General features: G+C 40.5%; 1 protein-coding gene across 6 annotated transcripts in view; it reads left to right on the top strand.

The window, feature by feature from the left end:
• TSPAN2 (tetraspanin 2) overlaps positions 1–19,092 on the top strand; it is a 43,962-nt gene extending 24,870 nt beyond the window's left edge. For 5 of the 6 annotated variants that reach the window (XM_060300899.2, XM_060300886.2, XM_030869131.2 and 2 more), the window contains 6 exons: positions 88–185; positions 1,702–1,776; positions 3,064–3,162; positions 4,636–4,707; positions 6,983–7,066; positions 16,589–19,092. In XM_060300899.2, coding sequence (XP_060156882.1) covers positions 88–185; positions 1,702–1,776; positions 3,064–3,162; positions 4,636–4,707; positions 6,983–7,066; positions 16,589–16,654 — 494 coding nt within the window. In that variant the 3' untranslated portion in view covers positions 16,655–19,092. The remainder of the gene's footprint in view (positions 1–87; positions 186–1,701; positions 1,777–3,063; positions 3,163–4,635; positions 4,708–6,982; positions 7,067–16,588) is intronic. The other variant, XM_070045522.1, reaches the window with a different exon arrangement.
• Positions 19,093–19,112: the final 20 nt, after the last annotated feature.

The raw sequence follows: 19,112 nt of genomic DNA on the forward strand, positions 1-19,112 counted from the left end.
TGGTGGCAGAGGCTGGGCTGGCAGCACTGGTGCCGGGGAGAGGGCCGATCTGGAGTCGTCAGCCTCTTCTCTGGCCTCTTCCCCCAGGGCTCTACGTGCTGGCTGGAGCGGGGGCCCTGATGATGGCCGTGGGCTTCCTCGGCTGCTGTGGAGCCACGCGGGAGTCCCAGTGCGTTCTCGGATCTGTAAGTGGGGCGAGGTGGGGAGGGGCTTGGCCTGAAGGGAGCTGGACGTTCTCTTTGTCCCTACCTCTGTGGAAAATGTGAAAAAAAAACAAAAAATAGGTCATTAGTGTGAAGACGTTTTGGGAGAAAAAGTGCCTCATAATATTTCACAGTGAGTGAGGCAGCTACAAGATTCCCATAGTCAGGGAAGCACTGTTATCGATAAGAAAAGTACTGCTGTTTGAGATCGGTAATTTAAACAAACATACCTCTTGTGGTTTATTTTAAGGCTATTTAGTTTAGTAGCCTCTGGTTTTTAAAAAAAAAAATGAAATAATTTCCGTTAACTGCTATACATCCAGTGCCAGTGTGACCTAAGAAAGAAGGGGAGCAGGAAGAAAGTTTTTGTGTTTCTCCATGAGGAGAAATGGCAGTTTTATTAGGCGGCCTCTCCTTACTCATTGCAACCTTTGGTGTTTGAACTGTGGCTGCTTCTCCTGATCTCTCTCTTTTTTTTAAATAAATTTATTGATTGATTAATTGACTTGGGGGTGTGTTGGGTCTTTGTTTCTGCGCACGGGCTTTCTCTAGTTGCGGCGAGCGGGGACCACTCTTCATCACGGTGCGCGGACCTCTCACTATCGTGGCCTCTCTTGTTGCGGAGCACAGGCTCCAGATGCGCAGGCTCAGTAGTTGTGGTGCACGGGCCCAGTTGCTCAGCGGCATGTGGGATCTTCCCAGACCAGGGCTCGAACCCGTGACCCCTGCGTTGGCAGGCAGACTCTCAACCACTGCGCCACCAGGGAAGCCCTTCTCCTGATCTCTTGCCATGTAAGATTTCTAACTCATTCCCTCAGTTCTCTATTCTTTCTCTTTCCCCTGTTGCTGAGCATCTCAGGTCTTGTTTATCACTGAACTTAGTTTAATCAGAGCAGACCCCGAGATTGGAACAGAAATCTGTCCAGAAGGACACCCTTCACCTCCACTTCCACCTCCTCTGGGAAGCCATCCATCCAGACCACGCAGTCTCAAGTCACCCCCTCCCCAAACCCAGTCCCACCAGCCACTCTCTATCTTCTGGTCTTATTTTATATCTTTATAGAATCTCTTTTGTTCATCAAGTAGTCACTGAACATATGGGTGCCGGGTGCTGTTCTAGGTTGTGGGATTTCTATATCACTCTCTGAAATTAACTTACTCTTTTATTGCTTACTCATCTATCATATCCTCCTTTCTCTACTATAAGGTCCCTGAGAGCAGAGGCACTGAGATCTTATCTTTTTCACCACTGTACACCCAGTATCAAGGACAGTACCTGGCACAGAGCAAATGCTCAATAAACAATTGCTGAATGAATTAATGAGTGAATGAATGTGTGAACAAACTACGGATGAACTAAGGGGCCAAATGCTTCCTGCTAGATCTCTTCAAACTAATAACCTTGCCTAGTGCTTTTCAAAAGGAACTAGAGTCAAAGAGGTTAAGTAAACTGAAAAGGTATTGAATTAATGAAGTTAGTATTTTCTCTCCTCTACAGTTTTTTACCTGCCTATTGGTGATATTTGCTGCTGAAATAACCACTGGAGTATTTGCTTTTATAGGCAAGGATGTAGTAAGTAAATATTACTTATAATTGTTTTTTAACGATGGTTAAAGTGTTCTCTTTACGGCAAAGGTCATGAGAATATTGGTACCCACAGTGATATTCCAAAGCCAAATAACCCCCACAATAATCGTTTATGCAGAACTTTTTAACCTAGGAGTGTGGTGTGGACTTTAGCATATGTGTGTATGTGTGTGCGTGCATATAGGTGCACACGTATTTCTGGGGAGATAGTTCCTAGCTTTCATTAGATATATAGGGGGCCTATGTTTTTTGTAACAGAAGGATCTCTAATTTAAGATGATCCTGTTTGGAATGTGGGAGGAGTTAGATTGCAGGCATGAGAAAGAAGGATGGGGAAGAACACGCATTCTCATCCCATGTTAGCCTGTCCTTTGTCCTTAGGGTTTGGCCTGGGCAGAGGCCAGGTCATCCTCAAAGACTATAGGCAGCCTCCTGCGTGCCAGTGAAGCCAGTTTAAGATTTTTGCTCAAACTATAGGTGAGCAGAATAGGTTGTCAGGAGAATCCACAGAGGAAGGGGTCTTTTTAAGTGTAAACATGCAGTGGGGAAGAGAGGAGTGAAATGGAAAAGGAGGAAGGATGGAATCTTAAGTTTACTGGATTTTACATAAATTCATGTGCTATCAATATTGTGTTTATGAACTTATTTTAGATTTTAAAAACGGTAAACATGTAGAATAAGTAACGTCACCTCCTCTGGAATTTGTCTAAAGTAGCTGGTTATATTTGTAGGTTAGAGGAATTGGATCTTACGACTTCTTGAGAGCTTATGGATTTGGGGATCACATGCAGTTATACTAGAAAAAACATTCTCTACGTTTTCTATGATATTTGAATGCTGGAACAGTTTTCCTTGGTCGTGAACACCTTTTAAACCATGTCGTGAAAAGACTTGAGTACTTGTACCCAATGGGGTCCCAAGAATGCTTAGGTTTCTACCCTGGCTGTGCACCAGAATCACCTGGCTGGGGCCCAGGAATCTGGGGTTCAGCTGTTGCTGATGTCCATTCAAGGTTGAGAACCTCCACTCTAAGAAATCTTTCTAGTCTATGAAAATTATTCTTGGTTAATCTATCCTTCCATCTTCAGAAGCATATTAGAAACTCCAGAATCTATAATCTGTTCCATATAGGCAGAATTACCCTTAAATCCAGATAAACATATGGAAACGCCATATTTTTGAAGGGTAGGGAAGAGGGGCTTTATTCTTGATGAAAGGGGAACGTTTGAAACTTCTCACTCACGTCCTCTTGTTTTCCTGGTAATTTTTCAGGCTATACGACATGTTCAGACCATGTATGAAGAAGCTTATAACGATTACCTTAGAGACAGGGAAAAGGGAAATGGGACTCTCATCACCTTCCACTCAACAGTAAGTGACTTTACTTCTTCCTTAAAATGGAATCTTCTAAAGATTATACATGAGCCAGGTTCTCTCTAATCACCTAGATTAAAAATAAATTGAGTGAAGCCAGGCAACTGCACTATATGTCTGCCTTCGTGGGAGCCACGGTTTGCATTATGTGTAGAACCTAGAAGAGAAAGAGGCCTAACACAGAGTCGACAGAAGGAAGTCAGGACATGCACCCAAAGGGACAGAAGCGCACACACAAATAAGAACATCGAGAAAGCCGCCCAAGTAAATATCAGGTTCTCTCAAGAGTGGCCTTGTGGGGCTTCCCTGGTGGCGCAGTGGTTGAGAGTCCGCCTGCCGATGCAGGGGACATGGGTTCGTGCCCCGGTCCGGGAAGATCCCACATGCCGCAGAGTGGCTGGGCCCGTGAGCCATGGCCGCTGAGCCTGCGCGTCCGGAGCCTGTGCTCCGCAACGGGAGAGGCCACAACAGTGAGAGGCCCGCGTACTGCAAGAAACAAAAACAAAAACAAAAAAAAACAAAAACAAGAGTGGCCTTGTGATGTAACAGAAACAGCTGTGACCTTCAAGACAGAAAAGCTTGTCTCTAGCTGCAGCTGTGCCATGGAACAGCTTTGTGACCTGAAGCAAGTTCCTTGCCTTCCTGATCCTCACTCAGCGCCCTCAGTTGTAAAATGAAGGGGCACATGAGACAGGCACGCTGCTTTTCTCCCGGGACATCCTGTGAGAACGTGCTGTCAGTGCAGTGTTCTCAGCTACAGGCAGTTCGTCAAGGAAGGCTCCCCGGGGGAGATGGGCCAGGCCAGTGTCGTCCTGATTTCTCAACCCCTGTCATATGGAGAAGTAGCTATGAACTCCTGGCCAGGTGTTTTAAGGTAGCCCAGTTCTTGTCTGTCACAGGTCTGTCCTGGAAGGTGCCAACCATTTATCCTGTTCAGCTGCAGCTGCCCCAGGGACATCAGACAGCACACAGGTTCCTTTGTCTTTGAAGGGCAGCCATAAGGCAGGACACCTGTTGGCTGGCCAGTATTCAAGCCCCAGTCTTTTAGCCCCTGAGGTTTACTGTGGCCACTTCTCCTGTCCGTCCCAGGCTCTCCTCAGTTAATGAGCCTTTCCTGAAGCTCATAAAACTTTAGCTATTCAGCAAGGCTGAAAGGAAGAATCTAAAGACCTAACTCCTGTCTAAAAACAACAGTTTACACAGGCACTGTCAGCTAGCTTCTTGCCTTGTTTGCATTGCCTTCAATCACCTCCTGTCATAAAACTTGGACAGATTTGGTGAAGTCCTTTCTTGCTTTGCTAGCACGACTATGTGACTCTTCATACTGTCTCCAGAACGGCCACTAGGTTGTAGTGTCAGGCCTCAGAGCTGTTTTGCAGCCTCAGCACGCCCAGTCCTTAGCAGTGATACCTGGACTTGTAGCGTCAGCTTCTCCCTCCTTGTGCTAAAAGCTCTTTTCGGACTCTCTAGTTTCAGTGCTGTGGAAAAGAAAGCTCTGAACAGGTCCAGCCGACCTGCCCAAAGGAGCTCCTAGGACACAAGGTAAGCTTCTCTACCAGGTTCCTATCCTGCCTGTGGTGTTAAGATGGTTCTTGCCCTTGGGGTGGAGGGGTGATTCTGGGAGGCCCTCTGCCAGTGGCTTCTAGCCTCAGCTTTATTCTAGGCAGAATAAGTGAAGCAATGATGAGTCCCAGGCTCCTGGTACCCTGGGGAATAATGGTGTGCTGACTTGCCAGTAATGATGCAAATGCAGTGGCATTAATTAAGCTCACCAGGGCCAGAGGTATGCACCCTAAGGACGTTGCCCTGTACCCTTCCAGGGGTGTCATCGCACTGATAAATGCTTCCTTTATTAAGTGCTGCGTGGCAGGCACGATGCCAGGTTCTGGAAACTCTAAGGTGACAAACACATGGTCCCTGCCTCAGTGGCCTCACAGACTAGTCAAGGGAGCTGATGCTTGACAGAGCACAGTATCTGTACAGAATACAGTGGAGTCAGGAAAGCTTGCAGAGGATGGATCCTTGAGCCAAGTTTTGACAAAGGAAGGTCATTCCAGGCCCAGAAAGCAGCAAGAACAGAAGCATGAAATTCCAGGACTGGAGGAGAATCGGGAGTCCAGAGGGAATGGTGAGGGACATTTTTGAAAAGGCAGGCAATGGCATGGTTTTATACCTGGAAGTTTGGAGAAGCCGTTGCTTTTAGCAGAGGATTAACATAATCCGTTTTGCATTGTTGAAAGAGCACTCAGGCTGCTGGGTATAACTGGTAGAACAGAAGGCTGGAGACCAATGGAGGGAGGCCGCTTAGGTGGCACTTATGTTTTTCCTGGTGAGAGAGGATGAGGAACTAGAGCAAGTCACGTACCGTGGGGAGGGAGAGGAGGCGACAGATACAGAGACGTCCAGGGATAGAGTCAACAGGCACAGGTGACTGACTGGGTGTGAGTGGGGAGTGAAAGGGAGGAAGCTAAGACTTCAGATGTCTGCTTGGCTACAGAGAAGGAGAGGCTGAGTGTGTAGGAAGGAAAGGAGATAAGTGACAGCACAGGCTTCCTGAGGAGATGAGAGAATAAGATCCAGAGCCAGTAAAGGGGTTGACTTTCAGCAGAGCAGGGCACTTCTTTGGCTTTAATGAGAAGGAAGTAAGAAGCAGTGTGCCTTTCTCATCTGCATGCTCACTGCCTACAGCAGCACCTGCCACCGGATGAATGGAGTGTGTAAGTTTATAGGTGCAGGTGAGGAAGGTTGGAAGAATTTCTACAGCTTGACTCCAATAAGTAAGGGAGCCACTATCTAGAGCAGTGGTTCTCAACTTTTACCAGAATGTATTGTAATTATTTTTGTGAGTCTGTGTCCTTCTCTAAACTGTGAGCTCCCTGAGGGCAAAAGTAACCATGTCTTATTTTCTCCATATCCACCATGCCATTCTGGTGACTAATGCAAGGCAGATGCTCAAGAAATATTTGTTGAATAAATGAATGATGAATGAATGAAGTATGACAGGAGATGTGAGGATAGCAGTAAGAGTTTCATATAGCTTAGGTGGGTATCAGAGACAGCTGACCATTGACAAGTAAAAGGACCTGGGCAGCCTAAGGACAAAATTGGGTTGAGAGAATACCTCTGTATTTAAGAGGACCAAATAGAAGTTGGAGAAACTAATTGCAATTACAAGTGATCTGTTCTGCCCCCTGTCCAATATTCCTCCATCCGTGAAGGTTCTTTGGACCTACACTGCACAGGTCTCTATGGGACACAGATGAAAGAATAGGGCCACCCAACCCGGCCGCCATAGAAGAGAACAATCCTCCAACCCACAACACTTGGCTTTCCTTTGTTAAATTTGAATCTATACAGACTTTATAGCTTCTTACTAGGTGATGCCTACCTTGTATAGTAAATTGGACTAAGTATGTAGAAAGTCTTTTAAACTATAAATGACAATCCAAAAGCAAGGGACTGTTATTTTGGAGATATTTTACTTTTTTTTATTTGCTGAAAGTAAGAAGAGGCCCCAAAGTTTTAATGCCTCAGGTCCCAGAATAGCTTCATCCAGCCAGGTTTCGGGGCTTTGAAGCAGCCATTGGCCTAAATAGGAAAATTCCACCAAAAGGAGAGTATTGTCATTTTTCCCCCCAAAACACTTTTGCTTTAAATTTATCAGAGTGATATCTGGGAGGAACGGTTTAAATAGGAACAGAAGCTGACATGGGTTAACTCTCACAGGATGCTCTGTAGAGAAGGAAAGGATTGGATCAGGGTGATGATTCACACATACCACCAGCTGTTATTCCTGACTTCTTCTTTTCCAAAACAGAATTGCATTGATGAAATTGAGCGCATAATCAGTGTTAAGCTCCAGCTCATCGGAATTGTCGGTATTGGAATCGCAGCCCTCACGGTAAGAAAGTTCCAGAACATACCTTCTTTGACACCTAAGAAGCCTTGAACCTTTGTATCTTGTTTCTCTTCAAGTGTGATATGGCAGTATCTTAGGAGAGATTTTTCGTAAAAGACAAAGATGTTTTTGACAGAATATCTAAGAACAAAGCTAATTAGATACATCAATACTTAGTTCTCTCAAATATGATACAAATTTCAATGTTAAGCTAATTATGACTTTGAGTTTATCATTGCAATAACTTCCCATTTTAAGGTCACCAAGCTTAAACTAGATGAGTGATTTTTAATTCTGGGTCTCTTCCTTTGTTAGATATTTAAGACAACATAGATTAAACTCTCTCACCTATGATTTGCAGAGGTAGCGCAGTGTAGTGATTAACAGTGCAAACTCTGGCATCACACTGTCTGGATACAACTGCTAACTCCACTACTTACAAACCCTGGGGTCACTGGAAAGTTTCTTAACTTCTCTATGTCTCAATTCCCTCATCTGCAAAATGGGGATTTTAATATATCAACCTCAGAAAATTGTTGTGACAATTAAGTGGAATAATACATATAAAGTATTATTAGGAATTAATTCATATAAAGGGTCTGGAACATAGCACTCAATAAATGCTAGCTCTACATAGAATCTGAGTGTTCCCAAACCCTGGATCCAGGCGAACTATATATGGAAGTGTGAAGCATAGTGCATCCTTGCACCTGTAGGTAGCTCAGTACTTCTGAAGTACAAAAGAAGAGTGTGCAAGAGTTCATAGGGGCAGAAGGCTATGGTAAGTGTAGCAAGAGATGACACTGGAGAGGGTTATGAGGGTCCACATAATTGTGTTCTTTGTGTGACTTTTTGATAGGTTGGGCTTTAGCCTTAAGGTAGAGGGGAGCCACCCAGGTTTGGAAGGACCTGTAGTGCAGTGTGGAGGTAAAGTTGGAGGGAAGTAAGATTGGAGTCAGGTAAGCCCATAAAGAGGTGATTCCCATTGTCCAAGGGCTGAGTGATAATAGCTAATGCTAAGATAATACTTACCCTCTGGCCCTCCTATGTAGATTAATTCATGGCCTAAGCTGAGGCAGGGGCAATGGAATTGTGAGGAAATCAATGAATTGGCAGTTCTCAGGGGACACACAATCATCTTCCCTCCTTTCTGTATTTAGAGCACAGAAGGCTGGGGCAGTGGGTGAAAATACTATGCTGAGGACCTCCCAATCCAGGGTCTTCTCTCAGGGCCTCCCCACCCGCCCTGAGGCTAGCCTGATGGCCAGTCTGCGGCTTCCCAAGGACAATTCTGAGGCAGATGATTTGAAAATGTTCTGCATTAACGGAGGTATCAAATAGACGCTCCCAACAATTCTAGAGTCTCAAGGAATGAGCATTCTAGAAGTGGTCACCCCTGACTCATGACAGTGGCAGGATGAGTTTCTTTCTGAGGGGATCCCTTTAGGTACAATGAGGTCTAAGCAGGGGTTGCATCCAACCTTACAACCACGGAAAAGGGGAAGGCCCTGTGTTGGCCATCTTGCCTCAGAAGAAATGCCCAGAGTTTCTTATTTAATTCTTTTCTTCATAAGGTAAGAGTTTCACAATGTAATCAGTTAACAAAATGTCCATTAGGTGTCTCCCCTGCCACACACTGGTACTGAGTTCTGTCAGCCAGAAGCTTGGAGCCCTGATCCCAGCTATTCCCTTAAGTCTGCCCCTTCCCCTCCAATAATTGATAACACATGCCTTTTTAAATTCAGCATTTACAGATCCTAGTCTAATGTAGGATAGGATTGAGGAGAGAATCAGAGAGATATGGTACTGATTTCTTTGAACAAACATTGAGAGTATTCTATGAACAACGCACCTACAGATAGCATATCATAGGCTCTGCAAAATTAATAGGAGAAGTGATTGAGGACAAGAAGGATTTTTTGGCGTCCTTCTATTCAAACCGTTTAAGCAGCTATTAATTTTGCTAAATATTTGTCTTTTCAAAGAAGCATCCAAGTGGTAGAAGATGTCAGTAGTACCATAGTACAAACACCACAATTTATGCTTTGGTAAAACTATTGAGTTAAATAATAAAGCATCATGTACACTTAAAAATGAACTGGGAATGAAGGGATGCTCCACTTTTTAATATGTGGTCACTGTTGCAAAAATTCAAAGTTTTGCCAGCAATAGAAAACTATTTAGACTGCAAGTGTATTTAAACAACAAGTGGTTACAAACGCATTTTCCAAAATAAAAATATAAATGAGAGAGATTGGTTCAAGATGGTGGAGTAGAAGGACGTGCACTCACTCCCTCCCTCTTGCAAGAAAACTGGAATCACAACTAACTGCTGAACAGTCATCAACAGGAAGACACTGGAACTCACCAAAAAAGATACCCCACATCCAAAGACAAAGGAGAAGCCACAGTGAGATGGTAGGAGGGGCGCAATCACAGTAAAATCAAATCCCATAACTGCTGGGTGGGTGACTCACAAACTGGAGAATACTTATACCACAGAAGTCCACCCACTGGAGTGAAGGTTCTGAGCCCCACGTCAGGCTTCCCAACCTGATGGTCTGGCAATGGGAGAAGGAATTCCTAGAGAATCAGACTTTGAATCCTAGCAGGATTTCATTGCAGGACTTTGATAGGACTGGGGTAAACAGAGACTCCACTCTTGGAGGGCACACACAAAGTAGTGTGCACATCAGGACCCAGGGGAAGGAGCAGTGACCCCATAGGAGACTGAACCAGACCTACCTGCTAGTGTTGGAGGGTCTCCTGCAGAGGCAGGGGGTGGCTGTGGCTCACTGTGAGGACAAGGACACTGGCAGCAGAAGTTCTGGGAAATACTCCTTGGCATGAGGCCTCCCAGAGTCTGCCATTAGCCCCACCAAAGAGCCAGGTAGGCTCCAGTATTGGGTCGCCTCAGGCCAAACAACCAACAGGGAGGGAACCCAGCCCCACCCATCAGCAGACAAGCAGATTAAAGTTTTACTGAGCTCTGCCCACCAGAGCAACACCAAGCTCTACCTACCACCAGTCCCTCCAATCAGGAAACTTGCACAAGCCTCTTAGATAGCCTCATCCACCAGAGGGCAGACAGCAGAAGCAAGAAGAACTACAATCCTGCAGCCTGTGGAACAAAAACCACATTCACAAAACATACACAAGATGAAAAGGCAGAGGGCTATGTACCAGATGAAGGAACAAGATAAAACCCCAGAAAAACAACAAATGAAGTGGAGATAGGCAACCTTCCAGAAAAAGAATTCAGAATAATGATAGTGAAGATGATGCAGGACCTCAGAAAAAGAATGGAGGCAAAGATCGAGAAGATGCAAGAAATGTTTAACAAAGACCTAGAAGAATTAAAGAACAAACACCTAGAAGGATTAAAGAACAAACAAACAGATGAACAATACAATAACTGAAATGAAAACTGCACTTGAAGGAATCAATAGCAGAATAATTGAGGCAGAAGAACAGATAAGTGACCTGGAAGACGGAATGGTGGAACTCACTGCTGCAGAACAGATAAAGAAAAAAGAATGAAAAGAAATGAAGACAGCCTAAGAGACCTCTGGGACAACATTAAACACAACAACATTCGCATTATAGGGGTCCCAGGAGGAGAAGAGAGAGAGAAAGGACCCGAGAAAATATTTGAAGAGATTATAGTCGAAAAATTCCCTAACATGGGAAAGGAAATAGCCATCCAACTCCAGGAAGCACAGAGAGTCCCATACAGGATAAACCCAAGGAGAAACATGCCAAGACACATAGCACTCAAACTGATAAAAATTAAAGACAAAGAAAAATTATTGAAAGCAACAAGGGAAAAATGACAAATAACATACAAGGGAACTCCCATAAGGTTAACAGCTGATTTCTTAGCAGAAACTCTACAAGCCAGAAGGGAGTGGCATGACATATTTAAAGTAATGAAGAGGAAGAACCTACAACCAAGATTACTCTACCTGGCAAGAATCTCATTCAGATTCAACGGAGAAATCAAAAGCTTTACAGACAAGCAAAAGCTAAGAGAATTCAGCACCACCAAACCAGCTCTACAACAAATGCTAAAGGAACTTCTCTAAGTGGGAAACACAGGAGAAGAAAAGGACCTAAAAAACAAACCCATAACAATTAAGAAAATGGTAATAGGAACATACATATAGATAATTACCTTAAATGTAAATGGATTAAATGCTCCAACCAAAAGACACAGGCTCACTGTGGATACAAAAACAAGACCCATATATATGCTGTCTACAAGAGACCCACTTCAGACCTAGGGATACATACAGACTGAAAGTGAGGAGATGGAAAAAGATATTCCATGCAAATGGAAACCAAAAGAACGCTGGAGTAACAATACTCATATCAGATGAAATAGACTTTAAAATAAAGAATGTTACAAGAGACAAAGAAGAACACTACATAATGATCAAGGGATCAATCCGAGAAGAAGATATAGCTGTAATAAATATATATGCACCCAACATAGGAGCACCTCAATACATAAGGCAACTGCTGACAGCTATAAAGGAGGAAATCAACAGTAACATGATAATAGTGGGGGACTTTAACACCTCACTTACACCAGTGGACAGATCATCCAGACAGAAAATTAATAAGGAAACAGAAGCTTTAAATGAAACAATAGACGAGATAGATTTCATTGATATTTATAGGACATTCCATCCAAAAACAGCAGCACATAGAACATTCTCCAGGACTGATCACATCTTGGGTCACAAATCAAGCCTTGGTAAATTTAAGAAAATTGAAATCATGTCAAGCATATTTTCTGATCACAACACTATGAGATTAGAAATCAATTACGGGGAAAAAAATGTAAAAAACACAAACACATGGAGGCTAAACATTACATTACTAAATAACCAAGATATGACTGAAGAAATCAACGAGGAAATAAAAAAATACGTAGAGACAAATGACAAGGAAAACACGACCATTCAAAACCTATGGGATGCAGCAAAAGCAGTTCTAAGAGGGAAGTTTATAGCATTACAAGCCTACCTCAAGACACAAGAAAAATCTCAAATAAACAATCTAACCTTACACCTAAAGGAACTAGAGAAAGAAGAACAAACAAAACCCAAAGTTAGTAGAAGGAAAGAAATCATAAAGCTCAGAGCAGAAATAAATGAAAAAGAAATGAAGAAAAAAATAGCAAAGATCAGTAAAACTAAAAGCTGGTTCTTTGAGAAGATAAACAAAATTGATAAACCATTAGCCAGAGTCATCAAGAAAAAGAGGGAGAGGCTCAAATCAATAAAATTAGAAATGAAAAAGGAGAAGTTACAACAGACACTGCCAAAGTACAAAGCATCCTAAGAGACTACTACAAGCAACTCTATGCCAATAAAATGGACAACCTGGAAGAAATGGACAAATTCTTAGAAAGGTGTAACCTTCCAAGACTGAACCAGGAAGAAATAGAAAATATGAACAGACCAATCACAAGTAATGAAATTGAAACTGTGATTAAAAATCTTCCAACAAACAAAAGTCCAGGACAAGATGGCTTCACAGGTGAATTCTATCAAATATTTTGAGAAGAGCTAATACCCATGCTTCTCAAATCCTTCCAAAAAATTGCAGAGGAAGGAACACTCCCAAACTCATTCTATGAGGCCACCATAACCTTGATACCAAAACCAGACAAAGATACTACAAAAAAAGAAAATTCCAGACCCATACCACTGATGAATATAGATGCAAAAATCCTCAATAAAATACTAGCAAACAGAATTCAACAACACATTAAAAGGATCATATACCATGATCAAGTGGGATTTATCCCAGGGATGCAAGGATTCTTCAATATATGCAAATCAATCAATGTGATACACCATCTATTAACAAACTGAAGAATAAAAACAATATGATCATCTCAATAGATGCAGAAAAAGCTTTTGACAAAATTCAACACGGATTTATGATAAAAACTCTCCAGAAAGTGGGCATAGAGGGACGTACCTCAACATAATAAAGGCCATATACAACAAACCCTATAGCAAACATCATTCTCAATGGTTAAAAACTGAAAGCATGTCCTCTAAGATCAGGAAAAAAACAAGGATGTCCACTCTCACCACTATTATTCAACATAGTTTTGGAAGTCCTAGCCATGGCAATCAGAGAAGAAAAAGAAATAAAAGGAATTCAAATTGGAAAAGAAGAAGTAAAACTGTCACTGTTTGCAGATGGCACGATACTATACACAGAGAATCTTGAAGGTGCCACCAGAAAATTACTAGAGCTCATCAATGAATTTGGTAAAGTTACAGGATACAAAATTAATGCACAGATATCTCTTGCATTTCTATACACTAATAATGAAAAATCAGAAAGAAATTAAGGAAACACTCCCATTTACCATTGCAACAAAAAGAATAAAATACCTAGGAATAAACCTACCTAGGGAGACAAAAGTCCTGTATGCAGAAGACTATAAGACACTGATGAAAGAAATTAAAGATGATACCAACAGATGGAGAGATATACCATGTTCTTTGATTGGAAAAATCAATATTGTGAAAATGACTATACTACCCAAAGCAATCTACAGATTCAGTTCAATCTCTATCAAACAGAAATATAGATCAATGGAACAGGATAGAAAGCCTAGAGATAAACCCACGCACCTATGGACAACTAATCTATGACAAAGAAGGCAAGGATATACAATGGAGAAAAGACAGTCTCTTCAATAAGTGGTGCTGGGGAAACTGGACAGCTACATGTAAAAGAATGAAATTAGAACACTCCCTAACACCATACACAAAAATAAACTCAAAATGGATTAGAGACCTAAATGTAAGACTGGACACTATCAAACTCTTAGAGGACAACATAGGAAGAACACTGACATAAATCACAGCAAGATCTTTTTTTATCCACCTCTGAGAGTAATGGAAATAAAAACAAAAATAAACAAATGGGACCTAATGAAACTTAAAAGCTTTTGCACAGCAAAGGAAACCATAAACAAGACCAAAAGACAACCCTCAGAATGGGAGAAAATATTTGCAAATGAAGCAACTGACAAAGGATTAATCTCCAAAATTTACAAGCAGCTCATGCAGCTCAATAACAAAAAAACAAACAACCCAATCCAAAAATGGGCAGAAGACCTAAATAGACATTTCTCCAAAGAAGATATACAGACTGCCAACAAACACATGAAAGAATGCTCAACATCATTAATCATTAGAGAAATGCAAATCAAAACTACAATGAGATATCATCTCACACCAGTCAGAATGGCCATCATCAAAAAATCTAGAAACAATAAATGCTGGAGAGGGTGTGGAGAAAAGGGAACACTCTTGCACTGCTGGTGGGAATGTGAATTGGTACAGCCACTATGGAGAACAGTATGGAGGTTCCTTAAAAAACTACAAATAGAACTACCATATGACCCAGCAATCCCACTACTGGGCATATACCCTGAGAAAACCGAAATTCAAAAAGAGTCATGTACCAAAATGTTCATTGCAGCTCTATTTACAATAGCCCGGAGATGGAAACAACCTAAGTGCCCATCATCGGATGAATGGATACAGAAGATGTGGCACATATATACAATGGAATATTACTCAGCCATAAAAAGAAACGAAATTGAGCTATTTGTAATGAGGTGGATAGACCTAGAGTCTGTCATACAGAGTGAAGTAAGTCAGAAAGAAAAAGACAAATACCGTATGCTAACACATATATATGGAATTTAAGGAAAAAATGTCATGAAGAACCTAGGGGTAAGGCAGGAATAAAGATGCAGACCTCCTAGAGAACAGACTTGAGGTTATGGGGAGGGGGAAGGGTGAGCTGTGACAGGGCGAGAGAGAGTCATGGACATATACACACTAACAAACGTAGTAAGGTCGATAGCTAGTGGGAAGCAGCCGCATGGCACAGGGATATTGGCTCGGTGCTTTGTGACAGCCTGGAGGGGTGGGATAGGGAGGGTGGGAGGGAGGGAGACGCAAGAAGGAAGACATATGGGAACATATGTTTATGTATGACTGATTCACTTTGTTATAAAGCAGAAACTAACACACCATTGTAAAGCAATTATACCCCAATAAAGATGTTAAAAAAAAAAAAAGAAATTTTCACAGTGAAAAAAAAATAAACAAATGGGACCTAATGAAACTTAAAAGCTTTTGCACAGCAAAGGAAACTACAAACAAGATTAAAAGACAACCCTCAGAATGGGAGAAAATATTTGCAAACGAATCAATGGACAAAGGATTAATCTCCAAAATATATAAACAGCTCATGCAGCTCAATATTGAAAAAACAAACAACCCAATCCAAAAATGGGCAGAAGACCTAAATAGACATTTCTCCAAAGAAGACATACAGATGGCCAAGAAGCACATGAAAAGCTACTCAACATCACTAATTATTAGAGAAATGCAAATCAAAACTACAATGAGGTATCACCTCACACCAGTTAGAATGGGCATCATCAGAAAATCTACAAACAACAAATGCTGGAGAGGGTGCAGAGAGAAGGGAACCCTCTTGCACTGTTGGTGGGAATGTAAATTGATGCAGCCACTATGGAGAAAAATATGGAGTTTCCTTAAAAAACTAAAAATAAAATTAGCATATGACCCAGTGATCCCACTACTGGGCATATACCCAGAGAAAACTTAATTCAAAAAGACATGTGCACCCCAATGTTCATTGCAGCACTATTTACAATAGCCAGAACATGGAAGCAACCTAAATGCCCATCGACAGACGAATGGATAAAGATGTGGTACATATATACAATAGAATATTACTCAGCCATAAAAAGGAATGAAATTGGGTCATTTGTAGAGACATGGATAGTTCTAGAGACTGTCATACAGAGTGAAGTGAGTCAGAAAGAGAAAAACAAATACCGTATACTAACGCATATATGTGGAACCTAGAAAAATGGTACAGATGAACCGGTTTGCAGGGCAGAAATTGAGACACAGATATAGAGAACAAATGTATGCACACCAAGGGGGGAAAGTGGCGGGGTGGTGGGGTGGTGGTGTGATGAATTGGGAGATTGGGTTTGACATGTATACACTGATGTGTATAAAATGGACGACTAATAAGAACCTGCTGTATAAAAAAAAATAAAATTCAGAATTTCAAAAATATATATATATAAATTAGATCTGGGATTAACCTGAAATATAAAATTCTAAAACCAGTAGTGTATTAGTCTTTTATAATTATTAAGAACTGCCCTATAAGCTAGAAATAGGGTTATTTTCTTAAACCAGAGTCTTGCTATTTTTTAACAATAATAAAATAGGAATGTATTTTAAGCAGTTAACGGAAGTCTTTAACCAGTAGCCATAATTAAGTAGCACATATAAAAGTGCCACTTATATTCAGTAATTATTGCTTATAATTATTTGTCAACATGAGTTAAACATGCAAGCAGTTTGCTGGCCTTTTTTTAAAATCAATTTTCATCATTTGAAAGTCATTAATAAGTGGTTCCTTCTGTTTCAGATCTTTGGCATGATATTCAGCATGGTCCTTTGCTGTGCGATACGAAATTCACGAGATGTCATATGAAGCTACTTCTACATGAAAGTTGTAATCTAGAGCATACAAATGTCACAGGAGCTGTCTCCTGGCTCATTTTTAATATTCAAAGGACATTAGGATCTAAAATAATTTGCTGTTAATTGTACATTTGCACATGTATGTATGTTTGGCTCATTACTGGTTTACCCCTTGAGTGAATGCCTATGTATGTTGACTGAAGCATATTCATGTGTGATCTGCATGTTTCTGGTATATGCATAATGAAATCTGTTTGCTGGGAATTCCTGATTCTTGTTATGTGAGAGAAACACATATTTAACTCTCAGAAAAAGATCAAAAAGCTTTGATAAACTTTAAAAACTTGGTTATTTAGGAAAAAAATATGATAGTGGGTCAGTTTCTCAGACTCTAGCCATAGGAAGTTAGATATAGAGAATTCAGGGATTTCTAGTTTGTGGAAGCAATAAGCTACAGGAATTGAGAGATCATGGTGCAGTGTTAAAAGTAACTGTGTTTGGGTTAGGTGTAAGGGTTTCCTGGGATTTTTCTTATATACGTACTCTCCCCAGAATTCAGGACTAAACACATCTGTAAAACTAAATATAGCTTGGAAAATCTAATTTGACTAAGTCATACTTTCCTAGTATTTAAAAAACAAAACAAAACAAAGAAAACCTTGCTCTGGAAAGAGGTGTCACACAATCACATGCCCTATAAAAGTGAGTGTTTTTAGGACTAGAAAGAAAATCTTTTAACAACTTTTTAAGGAAATATTTTTGTTCTTATATAAAGACATTTAAATATTGCTTTATGACTTTCCTTTTCTGACTCTTCCCTGAACTACTGTAACCCCCCACATACACAAAAGGGCTTTTATCTCCAACTTTTCTGTATTTCTTCAGATGTAAGCATAGAAAGACTAAAGCAAGAGATCTGGCAGTTGCAAATTGTGGGAAAGAGAATTTTTACTGGCACTGTATCTTTGAAATACCTCATAACTTGAGTTTACATATTTTCCTAATTTTTTGGTATTTTTCTTATTTATTCACCTAGAGAATTCTTCTTTATAGATTAAGAACTACAGTTTTTGCCACTTAAAATATACTATATCATGAGCATCCTTAGCCAAACCAAAATAAAGAAAAACATCCTCTCCTAGTTTTGTGCACACAAGAGAGACAAGCTAAGGAAACAAAAATACACACACAGCAGAAATATGTTCCTTCTGTGCAGGTCCCCTATAAAAATAAAATGTTTGTGTTCTTTATGGTCTTGACGCTTCATTGTAATCCCAAATTTACAATCTAAATTGACATATACGTCCATTTTTAAATAGCAACTTGGTACATTTAGTAAATCATGGATTTTTAAAAATTACATTTTAAAAGGCCACACAAAAATGAAAGTATGGGGGACTTTTGGAAACCCCCAAGTAAGTTTGTACTCATGTGAGAACACAAGTCTTTGGGTCTACACTAAAGGAGAGTGTGCACTCCGAGAAAGTTCTACAAAACATTTTGCTGAGAACGTGTAACCATTTGAAATAATCTCACTCCCATAGGGAACCACATTTCTCCTGCCATACTTGCTATTGCTACTAACTGTGGAGGAAGATTTCTAGAAAAAAAGTCAGACTGGAAGCAAGCCAAAAATTTAATTGTGCATGGCTACTTTGCTGTGTCTGTAGCTAACAGAAAGACTATTTTAAGAAACTCAATAGATGTTTCTACCCTGGTAGTTGAGAAGTAGAGCTTTTTAAGTAAAGAACAAAAAGCCACCATCTCTCCTGGTGGCTTATTTCACCTGTCTGCCTGAAGACAGGAAACAGGCTTAAGGGCATACTTAGGTTTCTTCCAGCTCAGAATCTTCTGGGATTCAACAAAAGTGAGTTTCATTCTATATCTGAATTAACCTTAAAGAAGTGTAGCTAAAAGTGGAAGAGTAGAGATTTGTTCCATATGTGATTAAAGTGTGACTTTTGGGAGTAATTTTTCTAAAGTATGTGCCATGAGTAAAATTAGAGAATTTCATCTCTGAGTGAGGGAAGAATTACATACATATATATCTTGAATCTACATATGCATCTTGAATATATATCTCTTGAATATATATACATGTATAACTTGAACATATGTATACGTGTGTGTATATATATGTATATATGCACACATACATGTATACATATATGTGTACAAATATATACACACACGTATAAAGTTTTGATTATATCTGTTTACCTGAACTAATTTGAGATCAGGCCCAAAGATTTTCTTAAATGTATGGTGCCAAGGCACAGAATTAAAACTTCTTGATGAAATATTTTAAGTTATTTCAAATTAAATTTTCTATGTACCAGAATTTCTTGTTTGATTTATCTTAAAATCCTGTTATATCTTTATACACACTCATTCAACTTATCTAAATGCCTGTCAATCAACCCAAATAATATGGTGAAAAAGGAAAGAGTAGTAACCTTTCTATAGTG

The sequence above is a fragment of the Globicephala melas genome, chromosome 1 (assembly GCF_963455315.2).
Source record: "Globicephala melas chromosome 1, mGloMel1.2, whole genome shotgun sequence".
NCBI lineage: Eukaryota > Metazoa > Chordata > Mammalia > Artiodactyla > Delphinidae > Globicephala > Globicephala melas.